The 27,666-nt window shown below is 36.6% G+C and overlaps 1 protein-coding gene across 2 annotated transcripts in view; it reads left to right on the forward strand.

The window, feature by feature from the left end:
• Positions 1-27,666, forward strand: part of Spock3 (SPARC (osteonectin), cwcv and kazal like domains proteoglycan 3) — a 204,411-nt gene that overhangs the window by 159,956 nt on the left and 16,789 nt on the right. For both annotated transcript variants that reach the window (XM_013354008.2, XM_005367743.2), the window contains exon 4: positions 18,837-18,956. In XM_013354008.2, the coding sequence (XP_013209462.1) occupies positions 18,837-18,956 (120 nt within the window). The remainder of the gene's footprint in view (positions 1-18,836; positions 18,957-27,666) is intronic.

Raw genomic sequence — 27,666 nt, forward strand, 5'->3', positions numbered from 1 at the left:
TTTCTCTATGGTGTCCTCAGAATCTGAGATTCTTTCTTCTATTTCTTGTATTCTATTGATTATGCTTGTTTCTGTAGGCTCTGCTCGTTGACCTAGATTTTCCATGTCCAGCTGGTCCTCAGTTTGTGTTTTCTTCCTTGCTTCCATTTCAGTTTTCAATTCTTTTTTTTATAAATATTTATTTATTATGTATACAATATTCTGTCTGTTTGTATGCCTGCTGGCCAGAAGAGGGCACCAGACCTCATTACAGATTGTGAGGCACCATGTGGTTGCTGGGAATTGAACTCAGGACCTTTGGAAGAGCAGTCAATGCTCTTAATCTCTGAGCCATCTCTCCAGCCCCTCAGTTTTCAATTCTTGAACTGTTTCCATTACCTGTTTGATCATTCTTTCTTGGTTTCCCAGGGTATTATGTACGTATTTACTCATTTCTTCAAACTTTTGGTTATACTTCTTATCCATTTCTATAAGGGCATTTTTCACATGTTGTTTAAGGGACTCTATTGCTTTCATAAAGTCATTTTTTTTCACTTCTTCTGTGTTAGGGTGTTGAAGACCTTCTGTTGTAGGATCATTGGGTTCTGGTGTTTTCATGCCTTTTTTCAGATTATTGGGTGAATTCTTGCCTTGGCGCCTGCCCATCTCCTCCTATCGATGCTAACTAATGGGTCTTTTAAAACTGGTTCAGGTTTCCCTGCTGGCCAGGGGCTCCTCTTACAAAATGTCCTCGCTCTGTTTCCTGGTTCCTGCCCTGGGGGCCTAGGTCCCTCTCACCCCTCAGAAGGGTCTTCAGGAATAGGGCCTGGCTCCTCCTTTGCCAGGGACTTCGCCAACCAAAGGCCTACCTCTTTGATTTAATTGTAGTGGGGCGATCTGCTCTCGGTGTTGCGCACGGTCCCTGCAGCCTGCATCTGCTACCACTATGGTTCCCGCTGCCTGTAGTCTGCGTCCTTTGCTCTGGATTGATCTCTTTATAGAAGCATCAGAATATAGACAAAACAGACAAAAGTGAGAACAGTGGAAAGGGAGATGCTGAATCTGAAATGACACCCCACCCCACTAGAGTTTTGAAAATTGCTTTCCTATATACTGAAGTTTTATTTACATTTTATTATTTTTAGAATATAATTACATCATTTCTCTGTTCTTTTTTCTCCCTTTAAAGCCTCTAATAGATGCCTCTCCCTCTGTTTCAAATTCACAGGCTTCATGCATATATTACATGCATATATGACTAGATATAGATAGGTAGACAGACAGACAGACAGACAGACAGACAGACAGACAGACAGATAGATAGATAGATATAATACACATTTCTAAATATAACCTGTTCAGTCTGTATAATGCTACCTGAATGTACGTGTTCATAGCTGGTGATTTGGTATCATATGACCAGGTGAGGGGGCTCTTCCTCGAAGAAGACTGTTTCTCCCACTCTGAGCATTCTTTGTTTCCTGTAGTTCTTTGGGTATTGTTCAGACCTCATGGACTTTTTCCAATCCACTTTGGCATATCGTTTGTTGTCCTGTTCAGATCATGTTTATGTGGTCATGTTGGTGAGACTTTATGGGTATAGCTTCTGATGTTAATAGGAGACAATATCTCACAGCAAATTCTCTGATCCTTGGAGTCCTGTCCCTTACAACCCTATGAGCACCTCCATGCAGTAATAGTCTTTGAACCTTACGAGACTGAAGGACTCTCAGAGAGATGTATAGCCAGTAGAAGTCACGTTATCCAGCCTTCTGAAGGATGCACTTGACCTCTAATTTCGGTCCCTGTTGCTCTGCTCTGTTGTCCTTCACTGTGTGAGCCAACTTTGCCACAAGCTCCTACATCTGTTTTTTTCTCACCAGTCAACTAAAATATCCTGAAATCATAACTGAAAATGAATTTAACCTCAACCAAATGTGTTTAGTATGACGGTCACAGCAATGGAAAACAAGCTCCTTACACAATATTCATCGTCAAGGCAAGGAGAGGAAGTTAAACTGCTTCCTCTTCATCTTGAACGTCTATTCTCCAAAACTTGGAGGAAGAGGGTCACTGCTGCTTTGACTACTCACCTGGTGACACTCTGTAATGTCACTCCAAGAAAGTCCTAAACAAACAGAATGTGATATTAAAATGTACATTTCCCTAATCTCAAATGAGATCAATCTTTGGTCCCTTCATCCCACAGGAAATACTAGAAAAACTCCATTCCCTCAGCTCTAGTGACTGAATATTGGTTCTTCTGGTTTACTTGATATTTATTCTGAATAAAAAGAACAATCAATCCTATATGTATTCAGATCGTATACATTCATATCACACAGATCCTTCTATAAATAAAAATTAATAATAACTTCAGGAATGTGATTTGAGTAGCAAATTCCATAAGTTTATATGTGTTTGGTTATATTATTATTAAATTCCATAGGTTTATCTGAGTTATAATGCCATGTTCTATTAGTAGAAAAATCACAGCCAATATTTGAGATCTGTAAGTTTATAGATTCACGTTTAATACTTACTCATGTCCATCCTCAAAACAAGAGCAGACTAGCCTGTATTTTGGAGGATATTAAATATGCCAACAAAGTTTGTCGTCTTTAAGATGTTTGTCTAGAATGTCACTTGTCACTTGATCTGCCCCTAGTTGCTCTTGCTTTTCGAGACCGTTTTATAACCTGAAATGCCCCTGGCTGTCAGAGAATAATGAATCATGTATTACTGCAACCCAAATGCCTGCCTGGGGACTCATCTGTTCAATAGGTTCTCTCTAATGTCTAACGAAAATACCTTCAGTAGAGAAACCACTATCCTTAGGCTGTTCTTCACAAATTAAATTATTTATGAATCAAAAGATTTCAAATATACTTGTGAACAATATTTTTATGGCTATAGAATTTAGTTTTTGTAACTCTTGTTTTAATAAAGCTGTATAAATTATACTGTTGCTGGCGAGTCAAATTTTCACTTTCATAATTTATCACTTAAAATGTTAGTGTGATTTTAAGATATGATTTATCCAGATTAAAATTGTTTGTGTGTGTGTTTGTGTATGTGTGTGCATGTAATGATTCATGGGGAAACTGGAGGCAACTTGCTGATTTTGTACTTGTGCAGTTAAAATAGTATTTAGGGCAGGATACTCTCTAGGACAGTGTCTGGATGGATTTTCGAACTGTACTTTTTATGAAAAAGTAAAAGTATATTTTAATAAAAATACCCCAGCACTCGGGATGCTGAGGCAGACGGATCTCTGTGTGTTCGAGGCCTGCCTGGTCTACAAAGGGAGTTCAGGACAGGCTCCAAAGCTACAGAGAAACCCTGTCTCGAAAAACCAAAAAATAAATAAATAAATAAATAAATAAATAAATAAATAAACAAACAAATAAAAATAAAAATACTCTTTTTATGAAAGAGTAAATCAGAAAATTTGTTATATAATAAGATATATACTTTTCTCTGCAGATGACACTGATGTATAGGTAAGTTTTTAATGTCAGATTTCCATGTTGAAATATGAATCTTCAAAACATGGTTTAGAAAAGTTGTGCCATTTTTTGGTGATGAGATCATGAAAATGGAGGCCTAATGAACATGATAGAAGTCATTATAAATTAGACACAAAATGATCCTCAGACCATCTTACACCAGAGGATACAGGCCAAAGAGGGTTATCTGGAGAGAAAGCCCTTATCATATTTTCAACATTCTGAAACTGCAGGAGACTTAAAAGTAGTCTTATTTCCCTACCATACTGGACACTAACACATTGTTTATAAAACTCGTCCCCTGGCATTTTATTCTAGAAGCTCAAAAGGGCTCAATTTACTCTGGTCAACTTAAACATGTCTTTATTTTGTGAGTGTGTGTTCTTTCACATTATACTGATCTTATTTGCTCCTTGATAATTTTTCCACATGTTAAGGTTTTATCTATAACTTATAGGTATTTTCTAAGTTTTTAATTTTAATTTTAATTCAATTTAGCAGGAAGAATATCAATTGCTCTGCCTGTAAAATATCCAGTATTCTTTCAAATTAGACAGCAAATGTTTCCTTATTCTTGAGCTTCTGCTCTCTTTGATTCATCTGCAATTTTGTCTTCTAATCTATATCTATAGTGTAGCTCAAAAGTGAAAGAGCACAGCACTGCTGTCTCCACCTTCCCACTGGGACACTGTGGAAAGAAGGGGAGACTTCATGGACCAATTTCTTTCTGATTTTTTTCTTTAACTGTCCCTATCAAGTATACATACTTTTAAGATCTGTCCCCTGGCTCGGGTGGTGGTGCATACCTGTAATCCCAGCACACTGGAGGCAGAGGCAGGTAGATTTCTGTGAGTTCGAAGCCAGCCTGATGTTCAGAGTGAGTTACAGTAGAGCCAGGGCACAGAAACATTATATCAAAACAAACAAGCAAACAAACAAAAACCGAAAACCAAACTAAACCAAACCAAACCAAAACCCTTTCACTTAGATCCTCTCTGCCACAGCTCAATTACCTCTACCACCGACACAGTTTGTCCTTCTCTCGGCCTTGACCTGTCTTTATGTCTGGCTCTCTGCCTGAGTTACCATACCTTTGTCTTCTCTCGGCTGCCCACCACCTTGACCTGCCTTTATGTCTGGCTCTCTGCCTGAGTTACCACACCTTTGTCTTCCTTGAGTGAGTCATGTTGGAGTTTCCTTGTTTTCACTTTCCTTAGAGTCCTTTTGTTTTCTGTAGACAGTTTTCATATTTGTGTGGAATGAAATGACTCCTGATTTCTTCTATGTTTAAACATGTAATTTTTTTTACCCCATTTTGTTGATAGTTGAACCGCTATAGAATTCTGGGCTAAAGTACATTTTCCTAACAGCCTTGAGAATAAGCTTCATGATCTTCTCCAGCTCAGCAAACTGCATGGTTGCTAGGATACAAAACTTTTTTATTTTTTATTATTTTCTTCCTTGAAAGACTAGCAATCTTCTTTATTTCATACTTTAAATTTTGAAAGATGTATCTGTATGTGTGTATATGTATGTTTGTGTGCAGGTGTGTGTTTGCATGTGTGAGTGTGTCTGTCTGTCTTTTGTGTAATTTCTGAAAACTATCTCCCAGACATTAATATTAGAAAATTCTCCGTGGCCTTTATCTTTTCTTTTATGCTTTAGTTTTTGATTGTTTGTTTGTTTGTTTGTCTCTGATATCCTGCTTTGCTTTAGTCTACACCCTGGAAAAAATTTATCCTCAACAAGTCTACCACTTAACATGTGTCTTATAAGCTGTATACATGTGTGTGTGTGTGTAAATATGTATTGTATATACTTTTAAAAAATTGTCAGGAGTTCTCTGCTTCCACTCCCATTTGCTCTGTGTAGCATCATGCTCTACTTACTACTTTGGAAAACCCAAAAGAATCTGGATTATAATTTATAGACGTGGAATTATAATTTAAACTCTTAGCCTTCTCTTATTAATACCTTAGTGTAGTAAACTTAGCTCAAAAATTCCAAGCATTGTTTAAGTTCACTCCTTCCTATGAAATTCAAAACAAGCTAACTTGTTTACCCTAGCTTCTACAGTTATTAAAAACCAAAGTTAATAATCTTCTCTAATAATCTTGATACTAATATCAAATGGGAAATGTCATTAAAAACCATTTTGTGTGCTAAGTGAAGGATTTTTATATCTAGGGAAATAGACTTGTGCAATGGGACAGTTGGAAAATAGGGAAAAAATGTATTTATTTGACTTGGAGAAAAAACAGTCCTCTAATAATTCACCAATAAGTCAGTCAAAGGTCTATTTGGGAGAAATTTTGACTGGGTCCAGAATGTTCTGAATTGGTTTGTACTTAATAAATGCCTATTAACAGATAAAGTTGGAATGTGATTTTAAATACAACAGTATGCTTCAATAATATTTAAAGTACATAATATTTTTACATGTACGTGAAGACAGAATGACTCATAACGTACAAAAGTAGTAGAGTTATCTTTCTTGGTACCCCTAAAAATTGAAGAAAGGGGTGATATCTATCTTACTGAATAACTGCTATTGGGACTTTTGTCAGTGGCTTGCATGTGTGGCTGTTTGTACTGTAGCTAATTTCTCAATAGAATCTCTTTGACCTGTTTTTAATTGGTATCAAACATTTGACTTGGAGACATGTGCCTTCTTTGCAGTCAAAAAGATCCAATTACTCTGTATAGCTTTGGTGCACGCTTCTGAAAATGCATTTTGCTAACATCAAATGTATCCCGCAGTGATGCTGAGTTCATCTCACTATCATCATCGTTTAATGAAATAGAAGATTACAACCTTTGCATGAGGCAAGGCTTGCCCTTTTTGTTCTAAATTGGCATCCTCAACTTTGTAGATTTCCTTTGAGATATCTTTGGTGGTTTGATGTAGATATTTAGAGCCCCAGTTCTAAAATCTGGTTTATTGACCCAAACCCAAGCAATCCCACTTACCTCTTTGACCACAGCCAAATTCTTCAATGTCAGTTTCCTGACATTTCAAACTGAAAGCAAAAGTAAGAGTTTTGTGAAGCTTTGTTGTTAGTATAGTTAATGTATTCATCACAGTAATTATGTGTTTGTCAGTGATAATCATTATTATAACAATACTACAAGATACCTAATTTCTAATTCTATTACAACAACATGCATAAAGTCTTGAGCTGTGGTATTATATGAAAAAAAGATACATAAGGTCTCAGAATTAAGAAAGTTTCTAAAAGTCTGCTTTTCTTAAATATGCTATTTAATTTTAAAAATTATAAAATCATGTACTTTCACAGTTGTTCCATTAAACAGCTATAGTGTGCACTCAACCAGACTATTAAGACTTGCAGACATAGTAAAACACTGCAAGTCAATCTACTCAACATACTTTTTACTGTTCTACTTGTAATTTATCTGGTAAAATGTTGTCCTATATACTGGCTCCAGTTTACAAATCAAATGATAAAAGAAAAATCATTGTTGAAGGAGCTGCAGGTTGCATTCCTGCCACCCTGCTCCCAGCTGCCTGGTTAGCTTATGCTCTAAAATAACAACACACAAACTGTATTCATTTAAACACTGCCTGGCCCATTTCTATTAATGTGTGTAGCATTGAGGTGCACTTACCAGGAAGATTCTAGCCTACATCCATCCTGGGTCGAAGCTTCATCGCATCTGCCCCAGAGAACAGAGCTAAGGCATATGAGCTCATTTCCTTTTCCTCCCAGCATAATGTTCTGTTTACTCCACTCACCTAAAGGCTGGCCTATCAAATGGGCCAAGGCAGATTCTTTATTAGCCAATGACCTTCCTCCATCAATTTTTTTAATTTAATGTTTGTTTTTCATAGGTAATTCAATAACCTGTTTGACTTGTAAATGTATAATATGTGAACAAATCTTATGACTTTACAAGCAGCTATGTAACTCAAGGTAAAGATGGCAATATGTTCGTTTCTTAAATATGTATCTGGAAATATTAAAAAATAGTTATTATCTTCTTTTCTTTGTTTTTTGTTTTTTAGACAGTTTCTCTGTAGCTTTGGAGCCTCTTCTTTTATAAAGTGAATCGCATTAAATATTCTCTTCCATTCCTTACCTTTTTTTAAATAAATAAATAATTTATTAATGAACTTTTGTATATAGTACGTTAGCGATTGAGTTTTGTGACTCTACTCAATAAATCTCATCAGTCCAACAATTAAATTTTAGTTTTTATTTATTCATGTGGCTTTCGGGTCACACATCTCATGCTCATCCTGCTCCCTGTCCCTATGTATCCACCGTCTGCCCTTGCACTCTCCCCCCCAAATAAGTTTAATTAAATTAAATTTAATTTAAGAGATTTAAGAAAAGAAGAGAAAAATCTCATCGTGGAAGCTGTAGAGTGTCACAGTGTGTAGTAGCACAGCGTACCCTTTAGTCCATACATCATTATTTGCAAGTGTTCACTGGGAAGAGTCATTGGTCCTGCCTCAGGCCTTTGGTTTCTGCTACACTATTGATACTGGGCTCTCACTGGGACTCCTCCTGGATAGCCTGTTGTGGCACTGTGTTCTGGAGTTCCACAGCTTTGGATATACAGGACTGGTCCCTTGACATGCTCCGGAAGATCATAGATGTGGTGGATTCTGGAGTCGCCCTGGCTACTCATAGCCCTGATTATGGGCCTGGGTTAAGTCAACCCTCCAGCTCTCCCCCATCCTCACCTCCAGGGTGAGCTGTCCAGAATCTCCCTGGCTAGTACACCCTATGAAGCAAGGAGCAAGAGGCAGGGTCAGTTCTCTCGCTCTCATGCCCTTAGGTCCTGCTCACCCACACCTATAACAGCAGGACCAGTTCTACTGTGTTGCCCAGGTGAGGTCCAGGAGCCAATCTCCTGAGTGCTGAAGCCGGTGAGAGGCAGAGACAGCTCTCCTGCTTTCCTGACCCCAGAGTCAACTCTCCCACCAGAGACAGGTAGTGAGAAGTGGAGAGGAGAAGGAATCTCTCCCTTCCATAAAACCTTATGGTGGATGAGGGGTAGGGCCTATTCTCCTTCCTCACACAAGGTCTTGATGCAGCTTGCCTGCTCCACCGTCCAACAGGGTCAGCTCTTCTGCACTTCCTAGGTGAGGTACAGGGCCTGCTCTCCCATATGCTGCAGTCTGTGAGGGGCAAGGACAGCGCTCCTGATCTCATGACTCCAGGACCTGCTGAAGTCCCACTGTAAAGGTGGGGAGGAATGGGGGAGAAAAAGGTATCTCTACCTCACTCGGATCACTCTATGGAAGATGAGGGGCAAGATCAGCTTTCTAATTCTCAAGCTCTCATGGCCAGCTCACCCTGGTCCCAGTCAGCAGGATCAGGTGTACTGTGCTGAACCAGGCATGGTACAGAGTCTTTTCTGAGTGCTGCAGCTGGTGAGGGGATGAGTCAGCTACCCTGCTTGCAGCAGGTGGCAAGAGATGAGAGCGGAGTTTATCTTTCCCTCATCCATGCCACTACAAGGCAGGCAAGGGGAATAGGGCCAATTCTCCCACTCTCCCACTCTTCAGGGCTAGCTCATTTGTGCCTCCACGTATTTTTCTGCCCAAGCAAGGAGCAGGGTCAGCTCTTAAGTGCTGCAGCTGGTCAGTTCTCCCTAGTGTGGCAGCCAGGATGGGACAGGGCCATCTGTGTAGAACCTTATCCTTTTGGCCTTTGACAGTAACAGGAGAAAGGAATATCAACACAGACCATGGCTGCAGTAGGGTCACAGACTCAGCCCAGGCCCGGACATCACCATCACTCAGGCTGGCAGTAAACCTCTCACCTCAGTCAACTTCTCACAGTCTTCAACTCTTCAGATCTGCCTCTTTCCACAGGACTTGAACCATTCTGTTTCTCTCTCTCCCATACCACACCATGTATTGTTCATTATAATAGTGCTTGACTTCCTGGTGTCCCCAAGCAGCCTGTGTTTCCTTCTAGGCACCCAGGGCAGCCGTCCCAGACAGGCTTGGTGCAATATCACTCAGCTGCTTGGTGCAATATCATCTAAAACAAACGTGCTATTCAAATTCGTTGAATAAATAATATTGAACAGTTGAAAGGAATATTTTGCATGTGTGTACTGACTGGTGTAATGCATTATTGACAACAGAGTTGTTAGATTGGGAGGTTGATACATTATTCGTAACAATTCAGAAAGATGTTTTAAAGAATACATTATTTTATAATATTAGCAAAGATATATACTATAATCAAAGAGAAAAAGGTGAGTGGTAAAATAGCCCTCCACAGGCCAAGTTTTCCAATTCTAAATAAAAGTAGACCCCAACATCGCCCCCATGACAGCTGGAATTAATACGAGAAGACAACACCCTTCTCCCAACAACGTTTACCTTTAGGCTTAGGGACATAAAAGAGGGGTTGATTATAACTGGTAGAGGGTTGGGTGTTGAGGTGGAAATTTTTTAATCTCAGTGCTCTTTGGGAAGAAAAAATAAAAACGAAAAGTATAAAAAGCATACAAATATAATAAGATAGAATGGTAGATTGTTGAATCTAGTTTTTAGAAGCAACTATTAGTTTTAAATATTTTACATTGGTTTTAATTTTGTATATTATATAAAAATTTTGTCTAATAATATAAAATTTGAGATTAATTTTTAAAAACATACTCTACATGCATTTCTAATCTTGTTCAAGGTACTGTACCTATACAGCTCATTTAACAATGTAGTGTAAATTTTTAGTCCTTAAAAATTAATATTTACAGCTTCCTAGGATAATGAAGAAATATAGGTTAGTATAGTATAATGAACTTGTATTAGGTATGTTTCCAAGGTCAAGCAAAGATATAATTTAGATAGTTAGGTCATCTTCAAACACTTCAGAGATCTACAGAATATGGCATTTAAGATGCTTTAATAACATAGGTTCTTCTTTATTACAATGAGACACGTCTGTTCCTGGCAGCACAAAACTACTTCAGAGAAGATAATGGGCATCGAAGAAACACCACATGGAATTTACTTTCTTTGTGGCAAAAATAAGCGACTGGGGGAAAAAATGCCCCTGCCTCGACTGCTGACATTATGCTGTCCTATTTAGACAAGCAGGACACAAAATATTCCGCATCACAGAAATGTCTGTTGAATATGCTAGGCCTGTAGGCCAAAGATGGATGCTCCAACTTTGCAGAGAAACTTCAGGTGACTCTCTAAGAATCCAGTTGTTTCAATCATTACTCACATTTTTGGAAGTTGCTTTCTCATGCTCCCTGCTTACTCAGTTAATATAATTCCTTCTTGGGTCTCTGAGAGGGTTGATGATTAGATAGTCATAGTTACAGTTTACCAGACACAGAAAGCAATTTATGATAAAAAGTAAATTAGGTATAAGACTTTGAACTCATCAAGATAGGATAGATATGAAATATTTTCTCTGAATTTGTCAAATTCAAATGGACTAGACATTATTGATGTATTTATTGCCTGTATAAATTGTATATAGTAATTGTAATTATTGTATACATTTTTTCTATATTTGTTATAGCCTTCTTTTTCATTTTAGACAAAAAGAAGAAATGTAGAGGCATTTCAAATGCATTTTAATAAATAAAGACTACCCAAAGATCTGACAGTAAAACAGTTCCACTGGTCAGCCTTACAGACCAGATTATAGCAACACACACCTTTAATCTCGGTAGCCATAATGACACACATCTTTAATCCCAGTAGCCATGCTAGTTGCCATAGTAACTGGTCAGTACATGCTTTCAATGATGGTGGTACACACCTTTAATCCCAGCCCTAGAGAGGAATATAAAACCAGGAAGACAGCTATCACAAACAATTTTCATCTGAGATTCCAGGAGGCAGGATTATCATTTCAGACTGAGGTCAAGGTAAGACCAGTGACTGGCTGTTTTGCTTTTTGGATCTTCAGGTTGAATCCCAATTTCTGACCCTGAGCTTTTATTAATTGTGTTTCATCATTCAAGGGGAATAATAGGCATACATACATAGATAATTTTCTCTGTTCTGTAACTTTTCAACTTTCTTCCTTGTGTGTCAAAATGAGATGACCATAGCAAGACACAAAAGAAACATACTAGGGCATTGGACAAATATTTACATAAGGATAAATGGTAATCTATTGCATCATCACTCAGCACTAACAAGTGAGATTCATGAATTAAAATGGCCTCTACATTGTCTTCCCTGAATTAAGACATGACTATGACTTTGTGCAATACTTGGGTCCTACTGTGCTCTGTCCCAGCAGCTGGCATGTCACTTACCCTTGAGCACTGCCCCTTTCTGCATTCCCCCACTGCTATTACACAATTTTTCCTCATATGTCTTATCTTTCCTCATTCTAATATTTGTCTCTGGCTTGTCATGTTTCCCTGAGTTTCCTCAAAAAAGTTTATAGAGGAAGTGGTATTTGTGGGTCTTTTATGTGTAAAACTTTTCCTTATTGTTGTAATAGGAGTGGCGGGCCGCTGTGTCCAGCCACCCAGCTAGCTTTATTGGAAATAATTACACGGAAACTGTATTCTTTTAAACACTGCCTGGTCCATTAGTTCCAGCCTCTTATTGGCTAGCTCTTACATACTGATCTAACCCATTTATAATATTCTGTGTAGCCCCACGAGCTGGCTTACCAGGGAAGATCTTAACCTGTGTCTGTCTGGAGTGGGAGAATCATGGCGACTCCTTGACTCAGCTTCTTTCTCCCAGCATTCTGTTCTGTTTACTCCGCCTACCTAATTTTATGTCCTATTAAAGGGCCAAGGCAGTCTCTTTATTTAACCAATGAAATTCTAATTTGTGTCATGACTTTTTTTCCCCTGTCTTTTTGCTCAACTTTCCTGCCTAGCTATATTCTGCCTGGCTCATGGCCAAAATATCTTCTTTATTAACCAATGGCAATAAAACATATTAACAGAATACAAAAGGGCATCCCACATCAAGGATGCTTTGGCTGTTTTCTGTTTTTGTTTGTTTTTTTGGTTGGGTGGGTTTTATGTTGTTGTTGTTTTTCCTTACGGGTCTTTGTTTTCCAATTTTATGTTTTTATGGGCTTTCTGTGTGGCTATTTCTCTCTGCATGTGTATATGCTTCTGCTGTTTCTTTGTTTTTTTTTTGTTGTTGTTGTTCTGTTTTGTTTTCCTGATGGTTTGTTTTGTTCTATCAGGACTTACTTGTATATTTCATTTGCATGTGTAGTTTATGAGAGAGAGAGAGAGAGAGAGAGAGAGAGAGAGAGAGAGAGAGAGAGAGAACAGAGTTGGAAAGATGAGGAAGACCTGGGAGGAGATGAAGGGGTTAAAAACATAACCAAAATATATTGCATGAAAAAAATCTATTTTCAGTTTTAAAAAGAAGTGGAAGAAGGGCATTATTAGGATTCAGGCCTCCTTGAGAAAGAAAACTCTGCCTTTCATAAGAGAAGGAAAAAAATATTTGTGGTAGCAGCCTCTGAAAATAATATAAGGTTCTTGTATTTTCAAAACGTGGCAACACAATTACTGAATTGAATAGCATATTTTAGTACTAGTGAAGGATTTTATTGTGTTACTGTTCAGTATGTTGATTGTTTCTGAGCAATAATTGTTGCTAAGTAACATGAAAAGCAAAGGTAAAGTAAAGGTTCATTCAAAATACTAAAGTTTGCTAATGTTTCACTTTTTTAGCTTTTGACAAGTGTTCTACCACTATAGTCTATCCAAGAATCCTTAGTGCTTACTTTTTATAAGGCAAACATAACAGAATTTTAAAGATACTTTGCAGTCTTTCTGTCAGATAATATAGCTCTATTCATTCCGTATTTTATACCTGTATTCATAATTAAAACATATTTAATATTTATTATTAATTAAATATTAAACATAGGGTTTTTTCATATAATATATTTGTATTGTGGACCCCTTATCCCAACTCTTCCCAGAGGCTCTCCACTTCCATACCAACTCAAATTCATATCCTTTCTTGCTGTCTCTTTCTGGATAGAAAACATGCAAGTATCTAAAAATAATAATAAAATAAAAACAAATAAACTTAAGTAGACAAAAAATAAGAAAAAGTAAGAATAAAGAGTTAAAGGAAAAGCCGAAAGAGCACACATACACGCAGACAAACATACGCATATTCACATACACAGATATTCCATAAAACCACAAAATCAGAAATCATAATGTATAAACAAAAGACCTGCAGACAAAAATATTGTTCAAACAAAACATTATGAGACTAAAATAAAGAACCCTCCAAAAATAGCATTGAATTGAATTTGTTTAGGCTATCTACTTCTGTGCATGGGGCCTGGCCTTAAGAGTGGTTTGAACACCAAGTGAGACAATGAGGAAGAAAACTAATTTTTAATTTGTAGTTGGTTATCATTAGGAGATAGCTTTTGGGTTAGGGATGTATGCTTGTGTCCACTTCTACTTTCAGCCCAGGAGACCAACAGGACCCTTGTAGGCCCTGCACATGCTGCCACAGTCTCTGTGAGTGTCTATGTATCAGTCTTGCTGTGTTTAAAAAGCCTTGTTTTCTAAATATCCACCATTCTCTCTGGCCATTAGAAACTTTCTTCCATTCCTTCCAGAGGATCTAGACTGCTGAGGGGAGGGATTTAGTAGAGACCTCCCATTTAGGACAGAGCATTCCAAGAGCTAACACGGGCTACATTGTCTGTTTGTGTGGATCTTGTATTTATTCTCATCTAGTACATGAGAAACTTTTTTGATGGCTGAATAAGGCATTGATCTATGGGACTAGCAGAATGTCCTTAGGAATCATTTTATCAATGTGTTATTCTAGCACAACAGTAAGGTTTGGATTTCCTCTAGGTCTCTGATACATCAGGTCTTGGTCACTTTTGTTGGAATGGGTTCCATCTCATAGAGTGGGACTTAAATCGAATTGGTTATTGATTGATTATTGGAGTCAGATCAGCATTGTAAATCAAAGTGATTGTAGCTAGTTTGGTATTTGCCTTTCTCCTTTGGTAGAGTGCCAAATACTTTCCAATACCATGACTACTAATTAGTATGAGTGAGGCATTAGCTCAAATTCTCCATGTTTAATAGGTTTTGTATGTTGTCTTCAGGATTAGAATTTATCATCAGTTTGAGGAGAGAAACCAATAGCATCTGCAATAGCTCGTGGTTTTGTTTTTTTTTTTTTTTTTTTTTTTTGGTGTTTTCTGGCCCCTTTGACCAGCTCTATTATGTGTAATCCATTCCTGGATCTAAAATCTACATTTCATTGTAAGAGATGTACAGAAGGACTCAAATTACCACATTATTTGAATATTTCATTGTGATCACCTTTAAAAATATCTTTATTTTTGAAAGATTGTGCTTCATCTAACCTTGGGTAGGACTTTGTTTATTCATGGTAAGGGAGCATTTTGTCACATCTAAGAAATGACAACACACTTATGGGGAAGAAATGATGTGCAGCCCCTTCTAAGTACTGAAAGGACATCCTTAGCCTACAAAGAAAGCTAAGAAATGTAGTCTTTCAGCAGGAAGCTCTCATTCCTAGTTCTAAAAGAATATTGTATGCATAATAAATAAATAAAAATATTTTTGTCTCGAAAATCAAAAAAAAAAGGATATAAAGAAAAATTGTAGGCCTGGGGTGTTATAGCCATTTTCTTTGGAGGAGTGACTTTTTAGAGGGGAAAGTGGTTCCACTGAAGAATGGTTCCTCTGGTCATGCAGCGGGGTGGAGGAGTCTTATCAGTTGTGATGATCAGGTGGTTGCCATCCAGAGTTCCTGAAGAGATGTGGGAAATAATTATAGAGGTCCAAAAGCAGATGCTTTGGTTACAGGTTAAACTGAGACATTTCCCAGGAAAGCTGAGGAATGGATGGGAGCAGAGGTGGGAAAGAGAGAAGGGGCCAGTGAGATAAAATGGTCATAGAGTTGATTCAGGGTGACCATGACTTGTCTATTGCCAGGATGTTGGACTAAAATAAGCTATCAGAAGTAGAAGACAGCTAAAGAGCACAAATGGAGGGCGGGCAGGGAAAAATAGAGAACTAATGTAAAGAATTATATCTGGTCTGCAGAGAAATCGTCTCTTTAAACCAGATTCTCTCCAAAGCATCTAAAATGTCTGTTTGCAGATATATCGGGAGCAAATGAACTTGTAGAATGAGGACAATTGGGAGCGCTTCCTTGAAACGCTGTGTTTCGATATAGTGTGAAGTTCAGTAAGTAAAACAATTAAAAGACAGGGTAAAACATGTTGCGAAATAACAAGGAGGAAGGGTGATGGGGAAGAGCCAGAATGGAAAGGAAACAGAAGAATTTGTTGGATCCCTGTGTTTGATTTCAAACCAGTTGGAATTTGTTGCCTGGAAGCAGCACTCTTCCAGAAGGGCTCAACCCTCATCTTTAGCAGCACTCAGAACCTACACTGTTGCTCTTGCAGTAACACACCAGTGAGGGAGTTGAGCTGTCCCTAAAAGGTGTTGAGCTGATCTGAGCTAGTGAGACAGATAGGCTTATTGATGCAAAGAAGGCTTCAGACCAGCTATTTTAGTTATAAGTCCCTAAAGCAATGTCTAGAGTAGCAAGAAGGAAAATAATTTTGGTGGCCTATTTGACTGCTTTTAAGAGTCTGGAGGCGTTGATCTCTTGGTACTTATGCAACTTACCCAGGTAGGATGGTGTTCCATCCATGGGAACTACTTTTAAGCCTGGGTTGTTTGTTTTTTTTTTTAACCATCCAAGTATATTATAAATTTAATCCATTGTACTAAAGCTATCAATTTTATAGTGATTTTAAAAATATGGAATATTATTTTGCATTAATCATACTTTAAGTATGCTTTAAACTTGCTTGGATTTACCTGGTTTAGGGTTAATTTTGAAAACATTTGCATATACCATGTGATGGGAGATAACAGAAGAATATTATGTGAGCTAATATTGGTCTACCCCTCCCTAAGGCTTCTCTCTGTAAATCTCATTTGTACTTAGTGTGACTGGCCATTAACTTGTGTATATTGATTATCTTTAAGAGTTTATAATTAGTGATAATTATTTTATAACATTAGAATTTTATAATTTTATTCCTTTTAAGTTTGAGTGTTAAAAATCATAATTCTTGGATTAAAAATCCTTTAGTATCAAATAAAGTTTAAACTATAAATACAGTTCACAACGAGACTGAACATTTTAGTGTACTTTTTACAAATTTCCAGTTTTTAATATGACTTAGTTTCTTCAAATAGTTAAAACTTAGCAAAGAGAACGAAAATATCACAGTTTCCATATAACTTAGTTACGACTTGAAATAAAATGTTTTCAAAATGTATTAAAGTAAGGAGTATTAAAGTAAGTGTATACACAGGGTATTACACTTTGTCATTTTAAAGATAGTAAACAACTAAGGAAAAGGGATGGAGTTCTTAAAGACTTAAACAAAGTCAAAAAAGGGGTATGAGATATACAGCAGCTACCCCCTATTGGGATTCAGCACGTAATGTGTTGTTTTGGGCTGTTATATTTTGCTCTTTCTCCCTGTCACAGAGTCAGGTAGCTAGTCTGACCCAGGACAGAGATGTTGTCAGAAACTTTTAAACAAACATGCTTGGGTTGGAGCAGACTGGCCAAACTGCATCTTCACAATCAGCCTTCTCAGTAGAGTACCATAGCATGAAACAAGTTTTCTGTGTTATTCACCCCTCAAAGACATTGGAACCTGTGTAAGACTGAACCCATTGATCTATATCTCCATAACCAGTTTGTGTGGGCACAGACAGTCTCAATGCTTTTACCTATTAACTGTTAAAGAACCAAGCAAGGATTTCCCAGGTTTGGGGAGGCAAAAACACAAGTAAGCCAAAGCACAAGGCAAAAGAGGCATACGGTGAAAAAGTAGTAAGGAACAATTGTAAATATACAATTGGGTTTGGAGGCCCAGCTGAATGGGTGGTTGTTCCAGCTCTGGGCATGGTTTTAAGCCAGAGCCTTGAGATAGATTAAAGTGAACTAGGAGTTTTGTCGAGGAGGGAGCCTCACATCATGCTGCCATTTCATCTTATGGAGTTATTTAAATTGTTTAGATCAGTGGTTCTCAACCTGTGGGTCTTGACCCCTTTAGGGTGTCACATGTCAGATATCCTGTGTATTGGGTATTTTCATTATAATTCATAACAGGAGCAAAATTACAATAAGGGAGTCGAAGTGAAATATATGGTTGGGGTCTGTATTAAAGGGTCACAGCATTAAGAAGGTTAAACACCACTGTTCTGAGTTGAACATTTGTGCCAGCAGTGGCCTTTCAGTTATGAAGCTCCAGTGAACTTCAGATCTAAGGCTGTTATGCCAGTGAAAGGTTCTGAAAGATTTGACATAAAGCTCTTGGAATCTTTGACCAGCTGTGTAGAGCATCTCCTAAGTCTAGAAATTACCAAACACACTCGTTAATAAAGAGGCATCCCAAATATAATACACAGTTCCAGGGTCAAGGAGCTGCATGTGACAGAGGAAGATTCTCGAACTTTCAGCAGACTGAGTAGTGTCTTACGCAGCAGAAAGGCTCCCAGCCTTCGACTGAATGGGCCTCACAGAAGCAAGCTCAGTGAGCTCCCAGATATAACTAGAGTGCTTCTGAATCAGGCACAGTGTGTTTCCTTTCCCCAGCATTTTGCTATGATGCCTGTGTATGACTGCCTCATGGCTTCCCACCTAAGTCTGACTGTCAGGGCAAGAGAGTAAGGTGAAAGAAAAAGGTCAGAGACAGGGAATGTAAAGAAAAGGCTTTCCTCCGGGCACTGGTGCACACATTTAATCATAGCGCTTGGGAGGCAGAAGCAGACAGATCTCTGTGAGTTTGAGGCCAGCCTGGTCTACAAGAGCTAGTTCCAGGACAGTCTCAAAAGCTGCAGAGAAACTCTGTGTTGAAAACCCCCACCAAAAAAGGAAAGAAAAAAGGAAAGAAAAGGCTTCCTGACAGAAATTTGTTGTAATTCAGGACCATGGGGACCTGGGGTAAAGTGTTAGAGCTGCTAGCTAGGGGTGAAGGCTCCAGAACATTTCCAGGGTTTCTACACTGTATGTTAGATTAACTACAAAGCAGCGGCAGAGAGACAGAAGGTGGAAAGAATGGAAGACTTGGTCTGACTTTAGGCAGGACCGTGTTTCTTCACAGCAAAAGAGTATTTTGTCAGTCAAAAGTGTGGATGACTAGAACGCCTATAGAGAAAGATAAGATACAGCCCCTTATTAAAGGAAAAGACACAACTTTTGTAGCCTACGAGGAAAAGTGGGAAGTTGAACGTTTCAACAGGAAACTATTGAGCATCCTGCTAAATTTGTATTATTATTAAATACCTATTCTCTGTCTTTAGCCTGCAGTGACCTGGAATTCAGAGAAGTGGCCAACAGACTTCGTGACTGGTTCAAGGCCCTTCACGAGAGTGGGAGCCAAAACAAGAAGACCAAAGCTCTGCTGAGGCCCGAGAGAAGCAGTAAGATTTTTAAAATTGGATAAAGTTATTTTTTTGAAGAAGTTGATCTATATCCAGTGAACTTCTACGAATAAGCTCACTTGTCAACATATATCCTTTACCTATATGATAAAAAAAAATCCAGCACATTGTTTCAAAGGACTTATACAGTAGTACATAAGAAAGTAAAATAAAGCCTTTAAGTCAACTTTGACTTAGGAATGGGGCTTGTGTCTTCAGAGTGTTGAAGTTCTAGTCCAATAGCATTCTGGAGACTGTGGAAGGAGGACACTTTAAAAATTAAGTAAGAAGGAATTAAAGAAAGGAATTCCAAAGCTCTATTTATAGGAGGATATAAAACAAAGGATTTTGTTTCTACTTAGAGATCATAACTAGACTTATTTGGATTTTGATGACATGTTTCAGTTAGTCCTGGGTGAAATGGATATAAATTCGTGAAAGTCAGTTGTAGGCAGAGACCGTTTGTTTCCAAGCCACCCAGACCTGAAATAACCAGAAAGAAACTGTACTATTACAACACTGCTTGTCTTTTTAGCTCACACTTCTTATTGGCTAGCTCTTATATCTTAAATTAACCCATTTCTATTAATCTGTGTTTTGCCACATCATTGTGGCCTACCTGTAAGGTTCTGTCCAGTGTCTGTCTCCTGTGGTGACTTCATTGATACTCACTGACTCTACCTACTCTCTCCTCCTCTATCTGCTTAGAACTCCTGCCTTGCCCTACTCTGAGTTGCAATAGGCCCAAAGCAGCTTCTTTATTAAACAATAGTATTCACAAAATACAGAGGTGAATGCCACGTCACCTCCACTTTTCTGTTTACATATAAAGGAAGGTTTTAACTTTAACATAGCAAGATTACATACAGCAAAATGGTTATCAAGCAAGAATTAAAGTTACAATATTTATTTCTACTTTATCTTTTATTATAACTAAAGAAAACTGTAACTATTCTTCAACTCCATCAAAATCTCTGGAAGGATATAATATTACCTAAGTAAAAATTACCTAAGTTGCATTGTAAGCAACTTCCAAAACTCTAGAATTGACAGAGACATCTCACTGTCTGGACAGTCAGCCAAAATTCTTTTGTAACATTGGGGTACCCATCTTCAGCCTACAGGAACATAGTATCCAGCATACTTTTCCATGAATCAGGGAATATTAAAGACAGTTCCTCCTATTCTGGCAGTTTGTCAGTCATTTTCTTCTGTGTCCTGCATAATGTCTGGCAGATACTTTCATGAAGCAGAAACCCTGAAGGAATGTCTCACCTTTAGGCAAGCTCACCAGTCATTTTTGTGTGGGTCGTGTATGTCTAATTTATACAGCATAGCAACAAGCAATCCAGGCAAGAGCAGTTTCTTGCCCAAATGGCTCCATGAGGAGCCTCTTCAATGTCTATCGTCCTCTTGAAATATATTGGTGCTGCCAGGAGCAAATGTGTCTCATTTTCATGAAAAGTCCTAATTCTTAAAACATTTTAAATGTCATATTCTGTTATTCTGTGAAATGTTTGAAGAATACCTACCTAATTGAAATATAACTCTATATATTTAGAAAACCTAACCAGCATTACTACAAACTTGACTATTTTAGATGACTATCTTAACTGTATTTTAACTATACATTAAATTTTAAGAGCTGCACAAACATATTATCTTAATCAAGAGCATAAATATACATATAGCAAAATTGACCTTAAATTTATATCAATAAATCAAGATCCATACCAATTCAAAGTACTCATCTCTGTAGCTTATCCCCCATTAAATGTAAACAAACATTTATAGAAATTATTTGGGCACAGTTCTCTCGAAACTGTTTCCTGCTTTTGGTTGGGCGAAGTATTTTTGTGGGGAGAGGTTAACAGAGACCTTTCGGAGGTGGGTCTTGATCCATCACACCACAATAGTCTGGAAGGAATCCACTGGTTCTCATTATCTGTGGAAAAAAAAAAAAAGCAGAAATTCTTTTTCAAAGCAACATATCCTTAGACCCAAATTCTGGAGTCATGATCACATTTTATATATATATATATATAATGTTAGTTTAGCTTAGTAGCCTGTACAGTGAAATGTCTCTCTGTACTTAGCTCATTCACATTAAAAAAATTACAGAAAACACAATAATACACATAGTGCGGACTCTCTGTCTATATTTCACCTTTACGTGGCTTATTTTTCTTTACTTCTTTAATTTATTACTATCTGTATTCTCTCTTTAAAGACTTTGTTTTAATTTTTTAAATGATTTACTTCTTTTTATAACTTTCTGTACTCTTTTCCTTTTCTCTCCCAGACCTACACAGATTTTTTAAACACAGTATGTCTCATTTAGAGGTCTTTATGTCTGAATCTATCTTATTGTGTATCTGTGTTCCTTTTATGTCAGGAGTGCTTATTTTTTCTTTGAAATGCTAAGTGGGCGTGACTAGGACAAACTACACAGTCCTGCCTGTTGGCTCTGCCCAGTCTAACATGGCGGAGGCAAGTTGTGTGCCTCTGAGAGCCATGCACACTGCACCAGCTCCAGGGTTGTAGTGGGTCTATGTCAGCATTAAGCAACTAGTTGTATGCTGCTTACAAACCCCACTGAAGCGCTCTGCCTCCTGAAACAGTGAGAGCTCAATTTATACTGGTGACACAAAGAAGGAAGCTGACCTTTGTTATGCTGAATCAGTAATCCAGTTGGCTACCAAAAAGCCATGCTTCATTCTGTTCTTTGTGTCTAGAATCCCTTCCCAAGTTTTCTCAGGTTTTACATGTATGTAGTCAACCCAACATTGGCATGCCAATATGTCCACATGAGTAGTTGTCTAGCATGTGTTTTAGCTTCTGGACCAGGTGTTAATCCCAAAGACTGAAAACAAGACCACTACCTCAATTTTTAAGCCAAATTAAAGCAAATTTAATAAATACTGGTTAAGATGATGAACTCTGGCCAAGTGCATTCCCTGTTTCCCAGAAAATGGCAATCAGTTGCATTTTGGAGCTTTTTAAAGGTAAACCCATAAGGTCCAGTCAATGGTAAGTATATATCTGACGTACAAGATAGAAAATGTACAAGAATGTCTTGAAACTTCCTGCCTACATCCAGTCAGAGAGAAGCATACATCCTAACACACATCCTGCCCATGTAGCTCCCTCCTACATGTTATTAAGCACATCCAGTGCAATTGGTTTAAATAAAGTTGTACATGGAACTGAAAACAAGTGTCCTATTATATTAACCACAGCCTTCAGCATCTCAGCAATTATCTGTCTTTGGGCAAGAGGTTCATAAGTTAGAGGCAACTTTGTTTCAAGAATCTCTTAGGCACAATAATTAAAACAAAGTAACTTTAGCTCTTAGGAAAAAGAAAGCAAATAAAATGGTATGGAAATTTTATATTTCACTTATATGAAATATATTTTTATTTTATGTATTTAGAAATGATATTGGAACATAGCTGAATATTTATAAGATCAGAAAATGTATTTTTTCTAAGAGGCAGGGAACAAAATGGAAGAGGTAACAATGTGAGTTCAGTGTCTTGGCTGGGAAGGAATTTTCCAGCATGTGATGCTCAGTTTATCATAATGAGCAAGAGCTCCAGTCCTACCTGCAACCATTGAGATGCAGTTTCTGTCAAGATGACAGCAACATCACACTGTTGTTTGTAGTATTCATATTTTTCTAAAATACTTTAAATTTTCTCTAATTATATCATTTTCTACAATCCCAACCTTGTATACTTATGAATCTTAATTTCTAGCATAATTTAACTTATGTGAAAACTTAAAATCACTCATGAAAATAATTTTTCACCGTGTGAATCTGCATTCAGTTTTCTTACGCATCTCAGAAACAAATTATAGTATTTACCAACACTCTAGGAGAATTGCTGGCATTTGATTTTGACTATATTATAAAATTGTGGGCAGTGTTAGTGATTTTCTGACTTTCAGTCTGAATTTACTTCATAGTAATAACAACTAAATGTACCTGATTTTCCATCCTGAAGAAAACATCTGACTTGGGAAGGTCCTTCTAGCCTGCTGTATACTGATTTGTTTAAAGTATTGATATCCACAGAGATCTTCTGAGTACATATTCTTTCTTTAACAGAGCACATTTTCAAAGATACTCATTGCATTTGAGTTCAGACAAGTCTGTCCCTGTCTGGATGCACAGGGAAGAGCATTGGACTGCTCAATAAGGTGCCTTGCTGATGTGGGATGTCCTTCTGTATATGTGCTGCTTTTATTGGTTAATGAATAAAGCTGAATTGTCCTATGGCAGGGTAGAATAGAGCCAGACTGAAAGCATCACTTAGGCATATTATCCAAGCAGTGTTTTAATTAATATAGATGACAGTGATTATTTTGGGTCTGGGTGACTGGGAAACAAAAGAGCAGCCTCTGCCTTCACTTCATGTATACATGTATACAGCTTTCTAAGGACTATTTTCATTCAAGAATGTTGTGAGACTCTGTGAATATGGTCATTAAATTACAGAAAGTTCCTCTAGAATTGAGTATCTCTGCAAAAAAGGGGGGGAAATGGGACCATGCACAGAATTACTTGAGAAGTCAGTGAAAAATTTATTTGCAAGGACTGTTCCCTTTACAAAAATCAAAGCTGTGCTGCAGAGAGGTCAGGTTTCTTCATCACCCTGAATCTAGACATCCCCTAGAAGAGTCCTTCCTCATGTCCTATCCCTAATTTGTTAACCAATTCTGAAAGAGCAGGTTTCTCTCTCCTGTTTTCAAATCTTGCACTTTGAACTACCTCTCCTGTTTTCCCTTCCCAAAGTGTGGGAATAATAGGCATGAGACAGAGGCTCCAAAACCTTGCCCACCTTCTTTTGTTTTTACTTTTCTTTCATAGTATTAATCTATTTAAACATTTCATTAGTACTCTCTTCAGTCAAACTGCAGCAAACTAAATGCAGTTAACAATTTAAAACACATAGAATTAGGTTTGATTTGGATATTTTAATATGACATGAGCAGAATTCAGGCATTTTAGTCATTTAATAATTAACTCTGACATTAACATAAAATCTAGAAAATATTCTGGAACTTTCTTACTACCTTTTAGGTATTTTACACAGAAAAGAACAATAACAAAAAGTTCGCAGTATCTTTTGAACAGGGGAAAAAAAATCTCAAAAACCCCTGTCATTTCAGTAGAGAGAAAAATCTCATTTCTGTTTTGTAGCAAGGAAACATTTCAAACCGTTTCTCATTTTAAGACTCATTGATTTAGATTTTGGAAATCTTTTCTAACACTTCATGCTTTTTAAATTTGCTTCACAAGTTTTGTTACAATGGGTCATTTTATTTTTAGAACAAATGATTTTTTTAGCAAAATAATGTCATATATCTTGCATATAGTTATTTTTCTGTAAGAGTCAAAGTTGCATAAAATTTTAATTTCAGTACTTTTCTTATCTAATAGAGACACATATGATATAGATAATTATAAAGTATTTTGCCTCAGCAAATTCAGTAGATTCTGTAACTATACATTTTACAATTTATATAGCCATATGCTTCTTTAATGTGGTGAAATGAACATACTTATTCACAGAGCAAAGTAAACATTCTTCAGGCCATATAAGAGAGGTGAAATATGCACATTTAAATGCAAGATTTTGTATTTTATAAATTATGAAATAGCTAATAGCTGGTTAGCAAGCATAAGAATATGATTTCAGCATAATCAGACTTTTGGAAATTATTTGATTTTTCAAAAATAAATATAGTTATTCTTGGAATAAATTTTATCATTAATTTGAAAAACAACTGTATAATTACAAACATTTAGAAAATTTAATTCTGATGAATTTGATCAGTAATTTTAAATACTTTTTTAAAAAAATCCTAAATCAGTCACAAAATATACTATAACTGACTTATTTAAATAATATTAAACTAATATCTTCTGCCAACATTGATTTAAATAATAGAAACAAAATATTTAAAACCTCTGAGATATTGTTCTTATGAAAATTGAAAATAATTTCATTTTAAATTTTAAATATTTGATAGATGTAATTTATAGATGTATTTTATATAATATAAATTTATAATCATACTAATTTACAGTAAAGCTTTCCTCAAGAGAATTTTTCTAATTTGTTAGTATCATCATCACATATAAAACTCACTTACACAGCTAAATCATATGTAAAAAAGCATTTTGCTATTTCTGCTAAGGCAATCTTTGTATGATGATTGACTTCAATACCCATTTTTCTGAGGAAACAATGGTCACGGGTATACCATGGCAATGAAACATATTGCATTTTTCATGCTTTTGAGAAACAGAACAATAGCAAATAAACAACTTTAAGTTTAATATAGAAATGTTATATGAATGTCGGCAAAGACAGCTTGCTCATTTCCCAATTGTTCAAACCCAAATAATCACATAGAAACAATATTAATTACAACACTGTTTGACCAATGAATTAGGCATATTCATAGTTAGCTCTTACATATTGAATTAACCCATTTCTATTAATCTATACATTGGCACAAGGCTGTGGCTTAATGATATAAGATCCAGTGTCTGTCTCCTTCAGCAGCTACATGGCATATCTCTGACTCTACCTACTTTCTCTCCCTCTCTCATATGTGTATATATATATATATATATATATATATATATATATATATATATGTGTGTGTGTGTGTGTGTGTGTGTGTTAAGATATATATGTGTGTGTCTATGTGTATGTATTTATGTATGTGTGTGTATATTTATACTGCCTTACTGCACTCTGTTAAGCCATTGGCCAAAACAGTTTTATTCTTTAACCAACAAAAGCTACATATATACAGAAGGACATTCCACATCATCTTCCATTTTCTGCCTAATTAAAAAGGAAGGTTTTAACTTTAACATAGTAAAATTACATATACAAAACAGTTATCAAGAAAGAATTATAGTTACAATATTTAGTCTATTTCTTTGTGAGTCTAAAGTTTTATGTTTAATGTATTTTTTATAATAACTAGGGGAATCTATAACTATAATTATCTAGTCTTTAACTCCATCAAAGAACCTAGAAGGATATAGTATTACCTAAGTAAACAGGAAGTACAACCAAGCAACTTCCTAAACTCTATGCTTGACAGAGACATCTTAGTACCTGGACTCAAAGTTCTTTAGTAGCGTTGGAGCATCCATCTTTAGCCTAGAGGCTCATGGTATTTGGCAGACTTTTCCATAAGCAAGAAATTTGAAAAATTGTTTTGCCTTGTACTGGCAACGTTTGTCAGCTGCTTTCGTTTGTGTCCTGTAGAATATCTGGCAGTTTTTTTCTGTGAAGCATGAACTCTGAAGGACCATCTCATCTTTTGGAAAGTTTAGTAGTCATTTTTTGTGGGTCTTGCATGTCTAGTTCATACAGCATACCATAAAGCAGATAAAAGAAGAGCAGTTTCTTGTCCAAATAGCTAGCCTAGTCACATTGAAGGCAAATTTTACAAGGAGTTTCTTCAACGCCCATCTACCTCTCTGAAGTAATTTGGGCTGCCAGAAGTAGACATGTCTCATTGTCAAGAAAAAGTCTAGTTTTTAAAACATTTTGAATGCCATATTCCATAGGTCTTTGAAGTGTTTAAGAGAATCTATCTAATTGAAATATATCTCTATATATTTAGAAACCTAACTTACTTGACTACAGTGTGACTATTATAAATGGTTATCTAATAATCTGTATTTCTTATTTATGCATTACATTTTTAAATGAGCCGCACAAACACAATACCTTAAGCAAAAGCAGAAATGCATATTCACAGTCTAACATATTGACCTTAAATTTGTATCATAGACCAAGATCCTTACCAATGCAGTATTCTATGTCATATCTCCCCCACCCCCACTTTTTTAGAAAGAGATTGACTGTGATCATTTAAGCATTTATAATTAATGCCTTTTACATGAAAATAGACATTTATAAACAGTCATTTTGCAGATTTGGACATTGTTCTATTAAAACTGCTGCTTGCTGGGTAAAGTATTTGAGGGTTCGCAGAGACCTTTTGAGGGGTGTGCCATCAAACCACCATTAGCTGAAAGAAATCCATAGGTTCGATTTTTTTTTTTGTGGAAACAAAAGCACAACCTCATTTCCAAAGTATTAGATCCTTAGACTCAAATTTTGAAGTCAAGACACCTTTAAAATATATATTTTCGTTTAGCTTAGCAACCCATGCAATAAAGTGTCTCGCTGAACTTAGCTCTGAACTTAGTCAAAAATTTCAAAGAAAACATAATAATATACATAGTCCATACTCTGTATATCTTTTATTTTTACATGGCTTTTTTATTCTATTACTTTTTAATACTTATTTTATTATTTTTACACTTTTAATCTATGTCTGTCATTTTATAACTGTCTATACTCTTATTCTCTTGCTATCAAGCCTATGTACATTTTGGAATATACTCTGTCTCATTTAGAGGTCTTTTATGTCTGAATTTGTTCTATTGTGTATCTGAAATCCTTTCCTTATAAGAAGCATTTTATTTATTTTTTTGAGAGAAAAGTAACTACATTTATTTTATTTTATTTTTATTGAGAAAAAAAAATTTCCGCCTCCTCCCAGCCTCCAACTCCTCCCGCCCTCCTCCCACTCCTCTCCCCCTCCCTCTGAAGTCTGAAGAGCAGTCAAGGTTCCCTGCCCTGTAGAAAGTCCAAAGTCCTCCCCC

Source organism: Microtus ochrogaster, unplaced genomic scaffold (genome assembly GCF_000317375.1).
Source record: "Microtus ochrogaster isolate Prairie Vole_2 unplaced genomic scaffold, MicOch1.0 UNK23, whole genome shotgun sequence".
Lineage (NCBI taxonomy): Eukaryota > Metazoa > Chordata > Mammalia > Rodentia > Cricetidae > Microtus > Microtus ochrogaster.